This window comes from Myotis davidii, unplaced genomic scaffold, assembly GCF_000327345.1.
Source record: "Myotis davidii unplaced genomic scaffold, ASM32734v1 scaffold233, whole genome shotgun sequence".
Lineage (NCBI taxonomy): Eukaryota > Metazoa > Chordata > Mammalia > Chiroptera > Vespertilionidae > Myotis > Myotis davidii.
The window spans coordinates 1,504,313-1,523,024 of record NW_006285917.1 but is presented as its reverse complement, the minus strand read 5'-3'; the positions used below and the strand labels follow the sequence as shown (position 1 = coordinate 1,523,024).

General features: G+C 52.9%; 2 protein-coding genes across 2 annotated transcripts; both read left to right on the top strand.

Annotated features, from left to right (window-relative positions):
• The first annotated feature begins 246 nt into the window (after positions 1-246).
• IGFBP6 (insulin like growth factor binding protein 6) lies at positions 247-5,419 on the top strand. Its single transcript, XM_006757101.2, has 5 exons — positions 247-742; positions 3,973-3,992; positions 4,092-4,231; positions 4,412-4,531; positions 5,091-5,419. Exons 1-5 carry the CDS (start codon positions 432-434, stop codon positions 5,211-5,213), a joined length of 714 nt encoding a protein of 237 aa, XP_006757164.1. The 5' UTR covers positions 247-431; the 3' UTR covers positions 5,214-5,419.
• Positions 5,420-6,507: 1,088 nt separating this feature from the next.
• SOAT2 (sterol O-acyltransferase 2) lies at positions 6,508-17,141 on the top strand. Its single transcript, XM_015559606.1, has 15 exons — positions 6,508-6,896; positions 7,385-7,440; positions 7,905-8,041; positions 8,390-8,449; positions 8,790-8,897; positions 11,004-11,280; positions 11,709-11,778; positions 12,302-12,386; positions 12,848-12,893; positions 13,096-13,225; positions 14,493-14,590; positions 15,054-15,152; positions 15,724-15,859; positions 16,402-16,547; positions 16,739-17,141. Exons 1-15 carry the CDS (start codon positions 6,782-6,784, stop codon positions 16,787-16,789), a joined length of 1,614 nt encoding a protein of 537 aa, XP_015415092.1. The 5' UTR covers positions 6,508-6,781; the 3' UTR covers positions 16,790-17,141.
• Positions 17,142-18,712: the final 1,571 nt, after the last annotated feature.

Below are 18,712 nucleotides of genomic sequence, written 5' to 3'. Positions count from 1 at the left end.
CTTTTAGACCAGGAGCCTCTGGTCCCCTGCTTCCCCAGCACCCACACGCTAACTGGATTTCAGGTTTTCCCTTCTTCCCAACTGCCGGCCTCTCCTCCTTTCACCCCTCCCCGTCCTCCAGGCCCTCGAGCCAACAGTCCCTCTTCCAAATTCTGGGCGAGATTCCCGGAACAAAGCAAGAAAAATCAGAGTAATTTGGGGAGTAAACAGAAGTTGGGAAGGGGGCCGGGAAGAAGAGTGGGGAGGACCAGGTGGGGTGGGGGGAGCCTCTCCAGTCCCACCCAGTTTAGGGAATGCCTCTGCCTCCTCCCCGCTTACCCCCCTTCACCTGGCTCTTAAAGGGCTCGGCTATTTAAGGCCGAGGGGCGGCAGCAGGCAGCAGCTGCGCTACGACTGCTCTGGGAGGAGAGAACGGGGCAAAAACCCTGACCATGACCCCGCACAGGCTGCTGCCGCCCCTGCTGCTAACTCTGCTGCTCGCTGCCCGCCCGGGAGGCGCCTTGGCCCGGTGCCCAGGCTGCGGGCAGGGGGCGCAGGCGGGTTGTCCAGGGGGCTGCGCGACGGAGGAGGGTGCGGGGCAGCCCTCAGAGGGATGTGCGGAGGCTGGGGGCTGCCTCAGGAGGGAGGGGCAGCAGTGCGGGGTCTACACCCCTAACTGCGCCCCAGGACTGCAGTGTCAGCAGCCGGAGGAAGACCAGGCGCCCACTGAGACCCGCTTCTCCGCGGCCAGGATCCTGGGGAGGTGGGCGCGGGCAGCCCTGCCAGCCTCTGGGTCCTGCCCCTGACGCTTCTCCCCTCACCCCAGCCCTGGAGGGACACGGTAGAGGGGGAAGGGGGAAGTGCGGGAGGCAGCTGGAAGCCGGGGGGCAGCTAGGGCCGCGGGGGTGTCTGACCCTTCTCTCACTTTCTCTTGAGGGGAAAGAGATGGAGAGGTGGAAGGGTTTATGGCCATAGCGGCCCAGCCCCTTCAGCCCTAGACCCCCAAGTTGGAGAAGGGACCCAGATGTCCTCAGCTTCCACTTGGAAAAAGAGGGACTGGAACACCAGACTCCCAAATCCTGCACACCCTGAGAAACAGCCCCCCTCTCCTTTCACTATCGGGGTGTCCAAAGCACCTGAACAGGAGGCTAAGAACGGAAGGTGCCCTCCATCCAGAGTTGTTTCAGACCATCACAGGGTCAGAGAGTAGGTGCTGGGGTCCTGGCGGTGGGGACTCGAGGTGGGGAAAGAAGGAACCTATCAAAGCAGGGTTATGGTTTAAAGCTGCCACCCAGCCTACTCCAGAGTGGAGAATAGAAGGCTGAGACAGGGCGCCGGCACAACAGAAGTGAGTCAGAGCCTGAAAGATGGGGGTTGGGGGGGAGCAGGGAAATGGGGAGGGCAGGAAATACAAACGTCCCCCACCCCAGGGGCACCGGAGTTCCTGGTTTCTTCCATGGGAAGGGCTGGAAAATTAACGTGGAGCTGGTTTCAATCCCAGATGCATGCGTCCAGGCTGCTACAGGTCCTCCTGAAACGGGTGGGTCAGAGGAGGCAGTAGGAGCAAAGTCGTGATAGGGTGTTAAAACGGAAGAAATGAGGGGCCAGGGCCGAGGAGTGTGGAGGAAGGAGCATCAGATTTGGGACTGCAGATGAAGTGACTCCAGCTGTAAGTAGTAAGCAGATGAGGGCTCTATCTATGCTTAGGGGCTGGGCACTTAAGCAGAGCTTGCTTTGGGCACGGAGAGATAGTCTTTTCAGGGGTCATAATAATTTTACAGCTGAGTGGATTCCAAGAAATTCATGCTCCCCTTCCTGCCTTTCCTTCATCTTGATGCCCTGACTTCTTTCTTTTTTAAAAAATATTTTTATTGATTTCAGAGAGGAAGGGAGAAGGAGAGAGAGATAGAAACATCAATGATGAGAAAGAATCATTGAAAGGCTGCCTCCTGCACACCCCTACTGGGGATTGAGCCTGCAACCCAGGCATGTGCCCTTGATCAGAATTGAACCCAGGACCCTTCAGTCTGCAGGCCGACACTCTGTGCGCTGAGCCAAACCAGCTAGGGCCTGACTTATTTCTTCATCTTGTTCCATCCTGAATGTGAAACTTCCCCAGAGCCAGAAGCGACCTGCAGGTTGGAAGCCCCTCATTCCGGCACTTTTGCAACCTGCCCTCTGCCGGTCTAGGTTGACGAATCTCACGTGTTCCTGGGAACACTAGGGTTGAGCTGGGCTGAGCCACAGGGGACCAGAAGGGTGAGACCCCTACCGTCCCAAAAGTAGCCACATCGCAGGTTTGGAAGCGGCGTGCTGAGTCACAACAGGGTCACAGCAGGGACACACATTCCGCTTGGTTGCTGCTGACCCCTCCCATTGCTTTTCTGCCCCATCTCCCTGGTTTAGTGCACCCCCTGCTGGCCTCTGGTGGAACAGACAGGTCTTTCACCCCAAACCCAAGGCCTCCCAATATACAGTAGTCCCCCTTATCCGCTGGAGAAGACGTTCCAAGACCCCAACCGAGGTTAATACCAATCCCTAATCAATGCCTTTGGCTCTGCCAGAAATGTGGCAGCAGATCTACACCAGCAGATGCAGCCTCTCCAATAATTTTTATATTTTTTTCAGTCCAAACCTATTCCTGAATCTGTGTAACCATCTCTTACCTGCAGTAAATGTCTTGATGTTCCTTGTTTCAGGGGATCACTTGCTTAGGTCTTCGTATAGGCTCACTGTTATATGTCACAACGCATTGCCGTCAGTTGGAACATGTTTTCTGTTTGTGTCTTTTACTGACAAATTTAATATCTTCTCCCTCTTAACTAAGCACTTAGTGTGGCCATAACTTTTCCAGTTTGAGGTGTGACAGCAAAACTAGCATGACTTTGTTTTTTTAAGGTGTTTTCATTGATTTTTTTTTTTTTGAGAGAGAGAGAGAAAGGAGAGGGAGAGAGATAGAAACATTGATGAGAGAGAAACATCCATTGGCTGCCTCCTGCACGCTCCATACTGGGGATTGAGCTCACAAATCAGGTATGTGCCCTGACTAGGAATTAAACCGATGACTTCTTAGTGCGTGGGATGATATTGAGCCCCACTGGCTGGGCTAGCATGGATTTCTTATTCCTTCTGCACAATTTCATGGAAAGAAGATTTGTTTTATTGTAGATCTTAGCAACCTCACTATATGATTTAAAAAAAATTTTTGTATTGATTTCAGAGAGGAAGGGAGGAGGAAAGAGATAGAAACATCAATGATGAGAAAGAATCATTGATCAGCTGCCTCCTGCATGTCCTGTACTGAGGATTGAGTTGAAACCCAGGCATGTGCCCTGACCTGGAATCTAACCGTGACCTCCTAGTTCATAGGTTGACACTTAACCACTGAGCACCCCAGCTGGGCCACCATACGATTTTTATTCTTTCCTTATTAAGTGGAGAACTTTCATCTTTTCACTTAAAGGCAGCACTTTTTGGCTCCTTTGGCATATCTGAGTTGCCAGCATCACTACTCTTGCACTTTAGGGCCATTAATAAGTAAAATAAGGGTTTTGAACACAAGGACTGAGATACCATGACTATCAGTCTGATAACAGAAATGGCTAATTAGTGACTAATGAATGGGGAGCATATACAGCATAGAGTCACTGGACAATTGCCTGATTCACATCCCAGGCAGGAGGGAGCAAGAGGGCGAGAGATTTCATCACACTATTCATAATTTAAAACTTACGAATTGTTTATTTCTGGAATTTTTTATTTAGTATTTTCAGACTATGGTTGACTGCAGGTAACTAAACCCACAGAAAGCGAAACCACAGATAAGGGGAAACTATTGTATTTGTTCATGATTTTTGCTTTCCAAAGTGTTCTCCCTTCTAAGCCTTGTCAGGAAATGTGATAATACCATTTGCCAGGGAAAGAAGCTGAGGCCAGGAGAAGATAAGGGTGGAGCCAGATTCTAACCCCCCTTCACCTCTACGGCTCCAAAAGCCCCTCTTTCTCCCACTTCCGTGAGTAGGGGGTGAACAAGGCTCTTTCCCACGTGGCGCCGGCCTTTGACATCTGGCTGATTTCTGGCCTTTTCTTCCCCCATCTTCTTTTGGCCGTAGGGGGGAACCCTAGGGAGAGTAAACCCCAAGTGGGGACCACTCGCCAACAGGACACGAACCGCAGAGACCAACAAAGGAACCTGGGGACCTCTACCACTCCGGCCAGGCCCAATCCTGGGGGTGTCCAAGACACTGAGATGGTGCGTGTGGGGCTGGCAGGGAGCAGGAGGGGATGGGGAGCCCTGAGGACGTCCATGTGGGACTGCTTCCTGGGGCTCAGAGAAGTCTCCAGGTTAACCCTGGTAGCCTGGCTGGTGGGGCCCAGGGACTGTGCCGTGGAGCTCAGCTGGTTCTAAGCTGCTTGCTCTCCCTTCTCCCAGGGCCCATGCCGCAAACATCTGGACTCAGTGCTACGGCAACTCCAGACCGAAATCTTCCGAGGGTCTCAAACTCTCTATGTGCCCAATTGTGACCATCGGGGCTTCTACCGGAAGCGGCAGGTGAGGCCACTCCTCTCTCCCCCTTGGTCCATCAGTACAAGGCTCCTGCCAGGGGTGGGCGGGGGGCTTATACGGTTGCATAAATAAGACACTGTCCCTGCCTTTAAGGATCTCCCAACTTCAGAGCCCACACAAACAGAATAACCAACCACACACTATAGCAGAGGAGTTAGACTGCCAAGGAATGCCTAACTCAGAGGGACACAAGTGTGAAGTGCATCAGGGTCACCTAGAGCTGTGAGTGCACAGGTGGCTGAGCCCCACCAGCAGAGCCTGAGAATTTGCATCTCTAACTCCGTCCCAAGTGATGCTGTTGGTTTGGGAGCCACACTTTGAGAACTGCTGTTCTGGCCAGAAGAACAGGCACAATTTTGTGGGTGGAGAAGAAGAGAAGCAAGGGAAGAAGGGAACCCAGCAGGACTCATGGTCCTGAGAACTCTTAGCTGTTTCCGCACACTCAGACTCAGGAGTCCACAGCCCATCCCCAACCCACCGGACCCCCCCACCTCTCCTGTTGGAGCCTTGGCCTCACCTCTGATCTGTGTGCCTCTCTCCCCAGTGCCGCTCCTCCCAGGGGCAGCGCCGTGGGCCCTGCTGGTGCGTGGACCGGATGGGCCAGCCCCTGCCAGCATCCGCGGACAGCAATGGCGGCTCCCCCTGCTCCGCAGGGAGCAGTGGCTAAGGCTGGGTGGGGTCCTGCAGGGCCACTGGCAGGAGCCTGGAGCTGTCATCTTGGGTCATTCGTTGAGTGATGAGTAACTCAGTCCCACACGCCACCTTCAGGCCCTGCTCCATTGCCCCCCTTATCCCTGAGACATCACACATGGAAAAGTTGTTGGTGTTGGCTTGGAGTGTTAATAAAGCTGTTTTGGGGGGCTCTGGTCTATGTCTCTGTGTCCACTTCTCACATTTCTGGAGCCCCTGGCCCTTCTCCCCGCCCCCCTTTACAGCCCTCCAATAGCTGTTCGCCTCTCCTGTGGACTGACTACCTTTGGTCCTTCCCACTGCTCTTGGAATGAAGGAGGCAGCCATTGGCAGAGGCTTCAAGCCCTGAAGCCTCACCCAGCTACCCACCAGGGAGCCGGGGGCGGAGACAGAGGTGGGGAGACACTGAGCTCGCAGCCTTGGTATGAGGTTGTGATCTTGTTTCTAAGTGATCTTTGGACACAGGGGAGAGGAAGAATTAATAGTTAATCCCCAGCAGGAACCTAACAAAGAGGAACTCTCAAAGTACCTACCCTTCTGCTGCATCCTACTAAAAAGGAGATGACATTATTATTTATTGAGCTCCCCTCATGGGCTGGGCCCTGGACCATGTGCTTTTACCTGGATTCCCTCTTTTTGTGCTTATAGTAATTTTGTGAGGAAGGGACTTTTGCCCCTGTTTTTCGGAGGAGGAAACTGTGGCTTAAAATATTTGGGTCACTAGCCTGAAATTACACAGCCAGGAAATGATGGAGGGAGGATTTCTATCTAGTTCTTCCACATGTGACAATGCCTGGCATTCCTTAGGTGCTAAATATGTGTCTACTTTGCCTACCTGCTAACCCAAGCCAGCCGGGAAGAGCTTCACTAGCCTGAAATTACACAGCCAGGAAATGATGGAGGGAGGATTTCTATCTAGTTCTTCCACATGTGACAATGCCTGGCATTCCTTAGGTGCTAAATATGTGTCTACTTTGCCTACCTGCTAACCCAAGCCAGTGTGGGGAAGAGCTGACATTCAGGGACAGGGCACCTAGCACTTCCTAGAGGGGCCACAGCTCCACAACTGTCACAGGTGTCAACTCCATCAGAACATTAATCACCGGCATACAATGCTTTCAAGTTGACAAGGTCCTTTCACACACCTTATCTCACGGTCTAAGGGAGCTGAGTGTACTGATAACTGAAGAGGTTTCTGACTCCGCCCCGACCTTCAGCCTGCTGGAAGGTGAGCCATGCTAGGCGATAAGCCTCAAAGAGGCAAAGTCCCCCTTCCCACCACATGCACAGTCACTACTCCCGCGGGAGGGAGCGCACACTTGCTCAGAGCTGGGCATCTGGCGGGTGGTTGGGCTGTTGCGCGGTTGCACCCAGTCCATCCCTGCGACAGCCCACAGAGCCTGGAGCTGAGAAGCTCTGCCCCCCGATCAGATACCCTGTCATCTGGAGGCCCCCCTCCTGAGAGGACTTTCGTCTTTGGAGCTGTCGCTGAGCTGAGAGATGGGAGCTCAGCGGGTTGGCAGGCAGTGAAGGGAAGGAAGGAACATGGCAGAGGCCACCTGCTGCCCAGACAAGGCTGACATCATGGAGCCAAAGGCAGTCCGCTCTCGGAGGAGAGCGGGGTCGAAAAGAGAGCAAGAGGACCGACGCTCCGGAGGAGGTGAGCCACCCTCTGGGAGTGAGAAAGCTCAGGTCGGGTTGGAAGTGAGGATACCCTGTTGAGAGGGGGCTCCTCCTCTCTACCTGGAACCCCTCCAGCTGCCCTGGGAAGGCAGACTCCGGCCTCTGCCCCTAACCACCCAGCTGAAAGATGGAAGCAGAAAAGGGGCATTCAGAGCTGTGGCCTTGCCTCATCTTTCTGACTCTCCAACCTCAGAGGGTAAACAGAGAGACTTCCTGTTCCCTGAGAAGCCTGTTTCCAGTAAAGTCATCAGGCTCCCTGCTTACCAATGGCCTCCTCACCCTCGACAAAATAACTTCCTCTTCTGATTGCCGCACCCATGATGCTAGATATCTTCTGGTTGAGGGGCTGGGCGGCTGCTGAGCACACAGAAAGCACTTCCTGGCAGAGGATGCCTCTGGGCTCACCCCAGCCAGCAGAACCCTAACCCTTCCCCTTTGGGTGTGCCCTTTGACCCCTCCTTTTAGGAAATGCTGAGGCGCTTGGAGGCCCTGACTTGGTGCAATGGACACAACATATGGAGGTGAGGGACCTCAGAGGTCAGAGGTCAAGATGAGCAGGTCTTAAAGTGGAGGGCAGTAGGGGAGAGGACCAGGTTAGTGATAAAGACAATTTGATCTTGGGTTCAAACCCCTCAGATCAGGTAAGAGCTAAGGGTTAAGGTGAAGGGGTTTGAAACACAGGTCATCAGGGCAGGAGACAAAAGTCAGCCCATGAACAGTCTTCTGTTAGTGGGGCTAGAAGTCAGGAGAGGGAAAGCTGGGGTCAGGGAGAAGAGAGTCAAGTCAGAGATGACAAGGCAGTTGTCACTGCTGCCGTTTCTCCTTGATCATCACTGCGGCCCTGGGAAGCCCAAGGGGAACTTGTGGGCAGGAACTGTGTTTTCTCTCCCTAGCACTTGTGCACATAGAGAGCTCAGTAAATGTTGAGTGAATGAGAGGATGGCAAACCAGTTGGAGGGACAGTGGGCCCTGCTTTGTCCCGTAGGCTGTGAAGGCGCAGCTGCTGGAGCAAGCACAGAGACAGCTGCTGGAGCTGCTGGACCGCGCCATGTCAGAGGCTGTACAATCCTACCCACCACAAGGCAGACCTCTGCCCACTATTCCTCCAGATTCCCCGAACAAGTAAGAGTCTGAGGAGCCAGGGTCTGATGAATGGCTGGACCAGGCTCCACCATTGTAAGATTGTAAGCCATAAACATCACCTCATGTGCCCTTTGCCAGCGCTGGCGTGACCCTCACCTCAACCTTCCCCCTTCTCCTTTTATTGCCTCTGCCTTTCTGGCTCTGACCTCCACCTGCAGCCATGCTCTGCCCTGGCCCTGATTTCTGCCTGATCCTGCCCTCTGGCCCTAGTCTTGACCTTCTGCTGCTACTACTCCTCTTGGCTCCCAAGTATTGAACTTCTGCAAGGCCCTCTGCCCACTACCTTCTTCCTTTGGCTCCTGACTCAGATCAACTCTCTCAATTCAGAATCCAGGAGACACCCCTGAAGAAACGGAAAGTTTTTATCAACCGCAAGTCCCTGCTTGAGTAAGTTAAGGGAGAGGACAGGGTGGGAGGAAAAGGAAATGCTTTGGTTAGGGGTCCACCTCAGTTCTCATCCACAGGCTCTAGATGGTTTGGGAGAGGACCTGGAAAGGGTTTTTAAGGTTCGGTTCCCCCACTTGTCCTGTGTGGAAGTGTGGAAGAAAGGCCACCAGGATATGTGGTGTCTGGGCAAAAAAGGGCTTTGGGCAGATGCCCCAGTCACATCCCAGCCCTCACAATTTCCAATCAGTAGGCTCCATCCTCACATGTGTACGGTGCCTGAGCCAGTCCACATGACCTTGAGGACCCTTCCGCACTGACATCCAGGGCCCTCTCCCTCCAGTGAACTGATGGAGGTGCAGCACTTCCGGACCATCTACCACATGTTCATCGCCGGCCTGTGTGTCTTCATTATCAGCACCCTGGCCATCGACTTCATTGACGAGGGCAGGTAGGCCCCTCTCCTGCCCGGGATAGGCACGCAGATCAGATCAGACCCCTTGGGTCCCCAGGGTTCCACCAACTATTGGCCAGAGAGGGCACAGGTTCCCCTTTGATTATTGCACACACATGGGTGTTGCTTCCAACAATATTCCCACCTAAAACACACTCTTAGCTTCTTCCTTTCACAGCCTTGGATGGCCCTCAGTCTGTCCTCCCAGGATCAGCCATTCTGGGAACAGCCACTCATATACTTCTCAATAGGAGCCTTGTCTGGAGGCAGATATACATATGTGTGTGCACACATACACACTTCCCCTCCCCTCTCCTTTCCAAGTCAGTGCTGTTCAGTTCAAGTAACCTCCTGTGAGCATCCTCCAAGGACCGGCCCTGGGGGCCAGAGAGATGAGGGGCAGACCTCATCCCTGTCTATGAGGCACTCCCAATCTTGTGGGGAAGACAGACAGCCACACAAGTGCCTTGGTGGGTTGTTTCCCCCAGAGACCACCCTGACACACACTCTGGGGGATGAGCTTCAGAAGACTGTACACCCCTGGGGTCTGTATTTGCAGGCTCTCCCCGCCTCTCCCCACTAAGTAGGGCTTAGGAAGCAATAAAAGGAAGAGGACCAAGGATCTGCAAGTTCAGCAACAGCACTTCCTTTTGGTAAATTGTTGCTAATTATAAATATTTTAAGGATCAAATCTCAGTAAAAAATTCAAATACTTGTAAAGTTACAGTCCTTCTTGACAACTCCCCTCAATCCCAGAATGCTTCCCAGAAGTAACATTTTCAACATTTTTGAGAGTTTCCCTCCAGAGTGGTTTCCACCCATCCTATATAATAAAAGGCCAGCCACCATAAGCATAACGACTGGAACAACCAGAGACCAGAACCACCACAGCCCCTCGCGGGGCTCCCCAACGCCAAACAAGCAGTTAGGGGCGATCAGGCAGGCAGGCAGAGTGGTTAGGGGTGATCAGGTAGGCAGGCAAGTGGTTAGGGGTGATCAGGCAGGCAGACCAGCAGTTAGGGGGGATCAGGTAGGCAGACCAGCAGTTCCGGATCTGGCCCGCGGGCAGTAGTTTGCCCACAGCTGGGTTAGGGGCTATCAGGTAGGCAGATGGCCCCTCACAGGGCTGGTCCCGCCCCCCAGCAAAGAAAGAGGGAGGCCCAGGCCACCGGTGGTGGTGGCAGTGACTCTGTGGCAGGCAAGCAGCCAGCCTGTGATTGCCCCGCAGAAGGAGGCCCAGGCCAGCCAAGCCATCGCACCCCACGCCTGTCGCCTGCAGAGGGAGGCCACTGGTGGCAGTGGGGGAGGGAGGCAGTGCTGCACAGATGGTAAGCAGTGGCAGCAGCAGGGGTGGGGCCAGCTGCCTGCAGCCCGGGGAAGGAAAGCCCCAATAGGCCCTGATCTCAGGCCAGGCCTAAGGACCCTACCCGAGGGGTCCTGGATTGTGAGAGGGTGCAGGCTGGGCTGAGGGACACCCCCCACACCCAGTGTACGAATTTTCATGTACTGTGCCTCTAGTATGTGTATAAGAACCAAGGAGATGTACTTCGTAAGGGTTTACATAAATAAGACACGATATCTATTGTTTTGCTTTCACTCCTTAGCAACCTGGTTTAGAGCTCTTTCCATGTCAATCCATTGTTTTTAGTGACTACGGAGTCTGAAGATGCCGGGCTTTGTCCATTTAGTCCTTTCCTAATGGACACGTAGGTTGTTTCAGTTCTGCATCGTTAAAACTGTATACTCAGTCTAAGCAAACAAAGCACTCAACAACCTGCACTCCAAAGAACGAAGCAAAGTTAAACACGAAATACCTCCTGTCCTAGTTAGCACGCAAAACACAGCTCTTCTGCAACAGCGGAATACCCACAGCAGCTCGAACAGCAGTTTGGAAGCAAACTCATTTCCCAACTGTCTCCTTGGGCAACGCCCTGCACTAGAAGTCCCAGGCAGCAGAGGTGCCACCTGGAACACTTTCAGAGATGAGGAGCTCACAAGCTTTGCAAGATACCTCAGTTTATCTTCCAAGAGCTCTGGCTGCAGAGGGAGGGGAAAGAATGGGCTACACATTTGTCTAATTTGTCTCTCCTTCCCCACCCCAAGGCTGATGTTGGAGTTCGACTTATTGATCTTCAGCTTCGGACAGCTGCCCTTGGCTCTGATGACATGGGCCCCCATGTTCCTGTCCACTCTGCTGGCGCCCTACCAGGCCCTCCGGCTGTGGGCGAGGCCCCAGGCTAGCGGCGCCTGGACGCTGGGGGCGGGCCTGGGCTGCGTGCTGCTGGCCGCTCACACCGCAGTGCTGGGCGTACTCCCGGTCCACGTGGCCGTGAAGCATCAGCTCCCGCCAGCCTCCAGCTGCGTCCTGGTCTTTGAGCAGGTGTGGAGGCGGGGGAAGGAGGGGAGATGGGAGCCCCAAAGGGCGGTAGAGGCCGGGTGAGGGAAGGCACTGCTCCTTACATGGGGTGGAGCTAGTTACTAGGGGCGGAGTTTGTCGCGAGGGATTTAAGCTGACCAGCAGGCTCCAAAGAAATGGACCGGACTAAGCAAACATAGTCCAGCTCCTCATGGAGTCACTGGGGGTGGTCAGCGAAAGCTCTGCCCTTGCCTTTTCCGTGCCCCCTTACTCTCGAGTCATCCCAGCAACAAGGTAATCCGACAAAAGGATAACGTATGTGCTCTGAACACACAGATTTTACGAAGTGCCTCTCTCTCTCTCTCTCTCTCTCTCTCTCTCTCTCTCTCCACAGAGATTGTGATATGCTTAAAGCCACGCACCAATGTAACCTCCCTTCCACTCCATCTCAGGTCAGACTCCTGATGAAGAGCTACTCCTTCCTGAGAGAGGCTGTGCCTGGCATCCTCCGTGCCAGAGGAGGTGAGGCCTTCAGCGGGCGCTGTCGTGAGCTCTGTCCTCTTGGCTGATTGGATAAAGCCGGCAGCGGCAGGACCTCATAGAAGCTCTGACTTCCCAAGCCCACCTTGCCCACTGGGCACAGCTCTGACCTCCAGCTGGGCTCTGTGGGCTGAGCCATTCGGCATTCTCAGGTCCCACTCGGAGATGGCACCTCGGTTGCCCAGAACTCCTGGTGCGTTCCCATTTCCAGGCCCAGCCTGAGACAGAGGGAGAATGGATAGTGGAACTTCTTGGTGCCAAATAAAGCTTCAGCCAGAGCAGGTTTTGCGCCAGAAAATGGGGTGCCTGGAATGGAAGTAAAAGAGGGGTTCAGCTCCTGCCCAGCTTCACCTTCCCCACCCCACCCTAGACCCAATATCCAGCCCCTCACCCAGCCCCTGCACCTCTGTCCTAGCCAGCTGTCCATACCCTAGTCCCACCCTCCCACACCTCTGCCCTCTCTCCCTTTCCCCTTCACTGACGGACCCTTCTCACTTCTCCCCAGGTGAGGGGTTCCGGCCCCCCAGCTTCTCCAGCTACCTCTACTTCCTCTTCTGCCCCACACTTATCTACAGGGAGGCTTACCCCAGGTAAGGCCCTGCACCTTTCCCAAATGCCTAGGCCCATCAGGGACCTTGCCCTCCTCCTCCCCTCTCCCTGAAGTCCCTGGCCTCCCCTAGACACTTCCTCAGGAAGCAGCCCCATCACAGAGATGAGAAAGAAGTGGCAGGTAGACTACCCCGACTCCTCGCCCAGCCCATGGTGACACGAGGGTGATCAACTGTCCTGGTTTGCCCAGGATTGTCCCTGTTTTAGCACTGAAAATCCTAGGTCCTGGGAAGTCCCTCAATCCACAGCACACCCAGATGGTTGGTCACTTTGGTTGACACGCAGGCTAAAAATCCACTCGCCACCTCTGCTATGGAAGGTGCAAACTGTTTTAGTCCCCCACCTCTCTGAGCAATTGAAGGGCTGTGGGGAGAGGGCCCCAGAACCTGGGTCCCGGTCTGACCAGGGAACAAGAAACATATAATCCCCATTGCTTCTGCAGGACACCCAGCATCAGGTGGAATTATGTGGCCAAGAACTTTGCCCAGGTCAGAAGATGGGGTAGAAGGGTGGACCACCTGTGACTCATGGGAGCTGAGGGGATATTTCTGGGCGTGGGGTGGAGAAAGCCTGGGGAGGAGGTCGGAGGGAAGAGAAGGAAGATGCTGGGCCAGAGTCCAATTCCAGGGTGAGGGGGCAGCTACCAGTGCCTCGCCCCTCAAATTTAGGTACCTACCACTCCCTCTTCAGGCCCTGGGCTGCCTCCTCTATGCCTGTTTCATCATGGGCCGCCTCTGTGTTCCTGTCTTTGCCAACATGAGCCGGGAGCCCTTCAGCACCCGCGCCCTGGTGCTCTCCGTCATGCACGCCACCTTGCCAGGTATGCCCACTAAAGCAGGACTGCAGGAGGCTGTGTCCTGGGAAAGCTTAGCCGGGAATCCCTCACTCCCCTTGCTCTTTACCTTCTGCCAGTTTCAACACCTCCTTCTGAATCTCCCTTCTCTCCTGTCCCCTCCTATCACTATTCATTGTCAGGGTCTCAGTTCAGATGAGCATCTACTCCCCCTTTCCACATCAGCCTCCCAACCTGTGTCCCTCCCACCTGAATCTCCTCTCCCATCTGCCCCTGAGGACCCTGCTGCCCAGATGAACTTCCGTCCTACAGAGTAATCATTTCTGATCCTGCTTCAAAAGCTCCAGTGACACCTCGTTGTTGGCTTCTCCAGATAAGAGTTGAACCTTCACCCGGCATTCAAGGCCCTTCCTGTGCATCGTATTCCACCATAACCCCAGCCATTTACTTTCATGACTCCAGGCCTTTGCTTCTACCAGTCCCTCAGCGTGGCATGCCCTTTCACTACTTTCCAGTTGTGAAATCCAGTTCCTTCCTGGAGGCCTATGTGAGAGGCCCTCTGGAGGAAGCCTTCCCTTTTTTTATTTTTTTTTATTTTTTAAATATATGTTATTGATTTTTTACAGAGAGGAAGGGAGAGAGATAGAGAGTTAGAAACATTGATGAGAGAGAAACATCAACCAGCTGCCTCCAGCACACTCCCCACTGGGGATGTGCCCGCAACCAAGGTACATGCCCTTGACTGGAATCGAACCTGGGACCCTTGAGTCCGCAGGCCGACGCTCTATCCGCTGAGCCAAACCAGTTAGGGCGCCTTCCCTTTTTTAAGCATCAATTACCATGACTTTCCCTGTGCTTTGCACTCCCAAGCACATCGATGGCCACCATGTGTAACTCCCAATACATTTGACCTCGACGTGTGGTTGGACATGTCTCTCTGTCTCTGTCTCTTCTTCTTCTTCTTCTTCTTCTTCTTCTTCTTCTTCTTCTTCTTCTTCTTCTTCTTCTTTCTCTCTCTCTCTCTCTCTCTCTCTCTCTCTCTCTCTCGTCTCCCCCCTCCCCCCCATCACTCTCAATGGCCAGGGGTTTTAAGAATCATCTCATATCCCCAATCTCTGATATCAATCTCTGATATGGACGAACAAATGGATGAATTAATAAATGCATGAATTAGTAAATGACTAATAAATGATGGGTAGGATTGAAGCCCTACTTGCTGTGCAAGGGCTCCTCAGAGCTTCCTGGGGGTTCCACGTGGGCCAGTCTAACCTGCAGCCTTGTCCCCACTCACCAGGCATCTTCATGCTGCTGCTCATCTTCTTTGCCTTCCTCCACTGCTGGCTCAACGCCTTCGCAGAGATGCTACGATTTGGAGACAGGATGTTCTACCGGGTATGGCCTGGACCTGGACCCCTTGGGAGCTAGAGGTAGGGAGAGATAGGGAGAGATCTGGGGAGGATGGTGGCAATGTTGGGTGTGACCTCGCCTGCAATCTCCTACAATGAGAAATGTGCCCTCTGGGTGTGGTTAAATGCCACCCTTCCACCAGCCAACTAGCCAGGGCTAACTGCTTTTGTGTGGATGGAGGGGAGTTCCAGAAACAGGGAGAGTACCAGGGAAGGCAGGGCCCCAAGTCCTGAAGAGGGAGCTGGGAGAGTGCTGCTGTCTCTGTTTTGCCTGGGGTCAGCTCTTGTGGAAGGACATTGGGATAGGGGACAGGGGAGGAGTGAGAAGCTGAGAGGCTGGGGCCTGGGAAGAAAAAAGACCCCGATGCTTACCTCCTTCTCTCACTCTGACCCCTCCCTTTTCTCTTCCCCTTCCCCTTCCCCTTCCCCCTCCCCTTCCCCTCCCCCAGGACTGGTGGAACTCCACATCCTTCTCCAACTACTACCGCACTTGGAACGTGGTGGTCCACGACTGGTTGTACAGCTATGTGTATCAAGATGGACTGTGGGTACGGGCTCTGCAGCCCCTGCAGCCCCCACACTTAATGGAGCCTCTCTGGACCATCCTCTCTTTTCCTCCCGCTGCACCATCCAACCTAAGGGTCCCTTGACTTCCACTTGCCCCATTCTACCCGATCCAATGGGCAGAAATTTCATATTGCGATCCAACTTCCTTCCTTCCTTCCTTCCTTCCATCCTTCCTTCCTTCCTTCCTTCCTTCCTTCCTTCCTTCCTTCCTTCTCCTTAATTCCACCCCCTCCACAGAGCCTTTCTGCGCTCCTAAGGAGCATGCATATATCAATTTTCAGTTACCAAGAGCTGCTACATACATTTAATCTGCACAACAACCCTGAGAAGTATTATTATATCATCCCCTTTTAAAAATCGCATCTAAGGTCCAAATGGGTTAATAAAATACCCTTAAATAAGACATGTCAGCCCTTCTGACCCCAAATCCCATATTCTTTCCATTGCACCAATACCCTCCTTGTGGGGGTGAGGGTGGGGGGGAGTGGGGGTGCTTTTTGTGGAGGGATCCTAAGGAGAATCACTCCACATTCCTCCCCCCATCCCTGCCAGCTCCTTGGTGGCCAGGCCCGAAGGGCAGCCATGCTGGGCGTGTTCCTGGTCTCCTCAGTCGTCCATGAGTATATCTTCTGCTTTGTCTTGGGCTTCTTCTACCCTGTCATGATGATACTCTTCCTTGTCATTGGAGGTGAGCTTGCTTCTGGGTGCCACAGGAGGGGAATTCATCCAGAGGGAGGAGGCTTGTGCTCTGGACCCTGGAGGGTCCAGACTGATGGGGAAGGCCACACACCCAGGACAGAAGGGGATGTGCATACCTCATGGGAGAAGGCATGAGAGTTGTGTGTGAGAGTTGGAGTGAGGAAGACTTGGGAGCAGGGATGAAGGCAACATCTGATGGCAACAAGGAGGTATCCTGGGGAATGTGGAAGAAGATTTCTGACTGGAGAGGAGCATCTGAGCAGGACACACATAGAGGGAGACAAAGGAGAGAAAACTGGTGGAGGTTAGGAGGTTCAGTAGGAGAGCCAGTATACTGAAGGGTAAACTGAGGAATCCTGGTTTTACATGAGCTGCTTGAGACCTCCATGGGTTTCTGGAGCTGAGTTCAAGATCTTCCCTAATGGAATATTCCTGTTCCGTCTCTCCCCGGTGCCCTGGGATGGGAGAGCAGCCAGGAACATGAGGCACAGGTATCTGGAGCTGGCGTGACAATCTTTTCTCCTGCCCCAGGACCGATGAACTTCATGATGCATGACCGGCACACGGGCCCGGCATGGAACGTGCTGATGTGGACCATGCTCTTTCTGGGCCAGGGCATCCAGGTCAGCCTGTACTGCCAGGAGTGGTATGCACGGCGGCACTGCCCCCTGGCCCAGGTAAGGAACCATGATACCTAACTCCCCGTTCAGGAGTATATGCCTCTCCTTCCCAATAGCTAACCCCATATTTTTGCCCAATTCAACAGGTGTGATCAGGGCCAAGGCCTGATTTGGGGGTGATGGGCTCCCATGTCTTGGGTGCACTGGGAGGAGGGACCTCATTGACAACTCTCCTTTCTCTGGCACAGACAACTTTCTGGGGGCTGGTGACACCTCGATCCTGGTCCTGCCATACCTAGAGGCACCCTCACTGTTCTGATGACACCAGCAAGTTCTTCTCTGCCTGCACAGCCTGGGACCAGGGCTCACCTCTCTGTACTCCAAGACCTAGCTCCGGGGCAAGGGGGCCTTGCAGGCACGACCCCACCAGGGAATTCTGGAGACTCAGGTCTGTGGGCCTGTAAACAGCTGAACATAGACCCAGGATGGTGGTGGCTCTTGAGCCCCCATCCCCATAGACTGGGCACAGGGCCCCCCCCCCATCCCATGGCTGTCCAGATTTGAGGAGACTCACATATTTGGTGAATGTGGGGTGACTTACAGAGACCTGGGACCACCGAGATCTGGGAAGGGTTTGATTCTGGTTTTGTACTTCCAATACAATAATAAACTCTACGTTTCTTTTTATCCATTCGTTTATTCATTCATTCATCATTTGCTGAAGGCCCACTTCTGATAGGCATTATTGAAGAATTGTGTCTGCAGAGACAGGACTTTGTGGCAGGAGGGGCTGAGGGTCTTGGGTGACAGCCTGCCTTACCTTCTCTATGCCACTCCCCTCTCCCCAAAACCTGGCCTCAGGGCCTCTTCCACCTTGACTCCTTCTTCAGCTCTCGTTTCCACACCCCTTTAACCTTTCCGCTCTTGGCAACCTCTATCACGTTTTTTTTAAAAAATATATTTTATTGATTTTTTTACAGAGAGGAAGGGAGAGAGATAGAGAGTTAGAAACATCGATGAGAGAGAAACATCGATCAGCCGCCTCCTGCACATCTCCCCAGGGGATGTGCCCGCAACCCAGGTACAGGCCCTTTACCGGAATCGAACCTGGGACCCCCCAGTCCACAGGCCGACGCTCTATCCACTGAGCCAAACGGGTTTCGGCTCATCACGTTTTGAGAGGGCACATAGCAGGTCTCCTTTCATTCAGCAAGAACCTCCTAGGCAGACCTTAGGCAAAATGTTCAACATCATGGGTCTCAGTTTCCACAGCTATAAAACAGACATTAAAATTAGGAGTGTCCTGACTGTATGGGGACAGTAGGTCAAAACATTTGTATTCAAAACCATTCCAGAAACTAGACTGTGGTCACCCTAAGAAGAAGGTCATTTGTGTCTACCCTACACAGATTCCTTGCCTGACCTGGTGGTGGGAGATAGCTGGATTAGAAAAGGGGAATGTTAGCTCCAGGGGGACTGAGAACCAAATAAACAAGGATCTCTAAGGGAGAGGGGGGCACTTTTAAAAATATTTTAACAGTGTCTAGAGAATATATTTTTATGTCAATAATACAGATCTATTTTATCATTTTGAATTACTGCATGATTGCATTGCATGTGTATCTTATAATTGATCTAATTACATACATTTCAATTGTTTATAATATTTGCTCTTCAAAACAATTCTATGATGAACTTTCATATATATATCTTTGTGCATTTTCCTAGGAGAATGTTCTAGAAGCAGAATTACTGGAATACTGGATGGGCTTATTCAAATTTTATACACATTGCCCAACTTCCTTTAGAAAGCTTACGTTGCCTGCCCATCTCCCACCCCCTTCCCGATATGGGGTTTTGTCAATTCATTTATTTTTACCAATCTAATACACAGAAAATTATGTCTCCTATTTTTATTTTGCATTATCCTTACTAGTTTTATTTTTATTTTTTAGTTAATCCCTCACTCAAGGACGTTTTCCATTGATTGATTTTTTTTTTTTAATAGAGAAAGTTGGAGAGAGAGGTAGGGAGGAGGAGAGAAAGAGAGAGAAAGAAACATTGATGTGAAAGAGACACAGTGATTGGTTGCCTCCTGCACATGCCCCAACCAGGGCTGGGGATCAAACCTGCAATCCAGGTATGTGTCCTTGACCAGGAATCAAATACGCTACCCTTCAGTGTGCAGGTCAATGCTCTAATCACTGAGCCACACTGTCTGG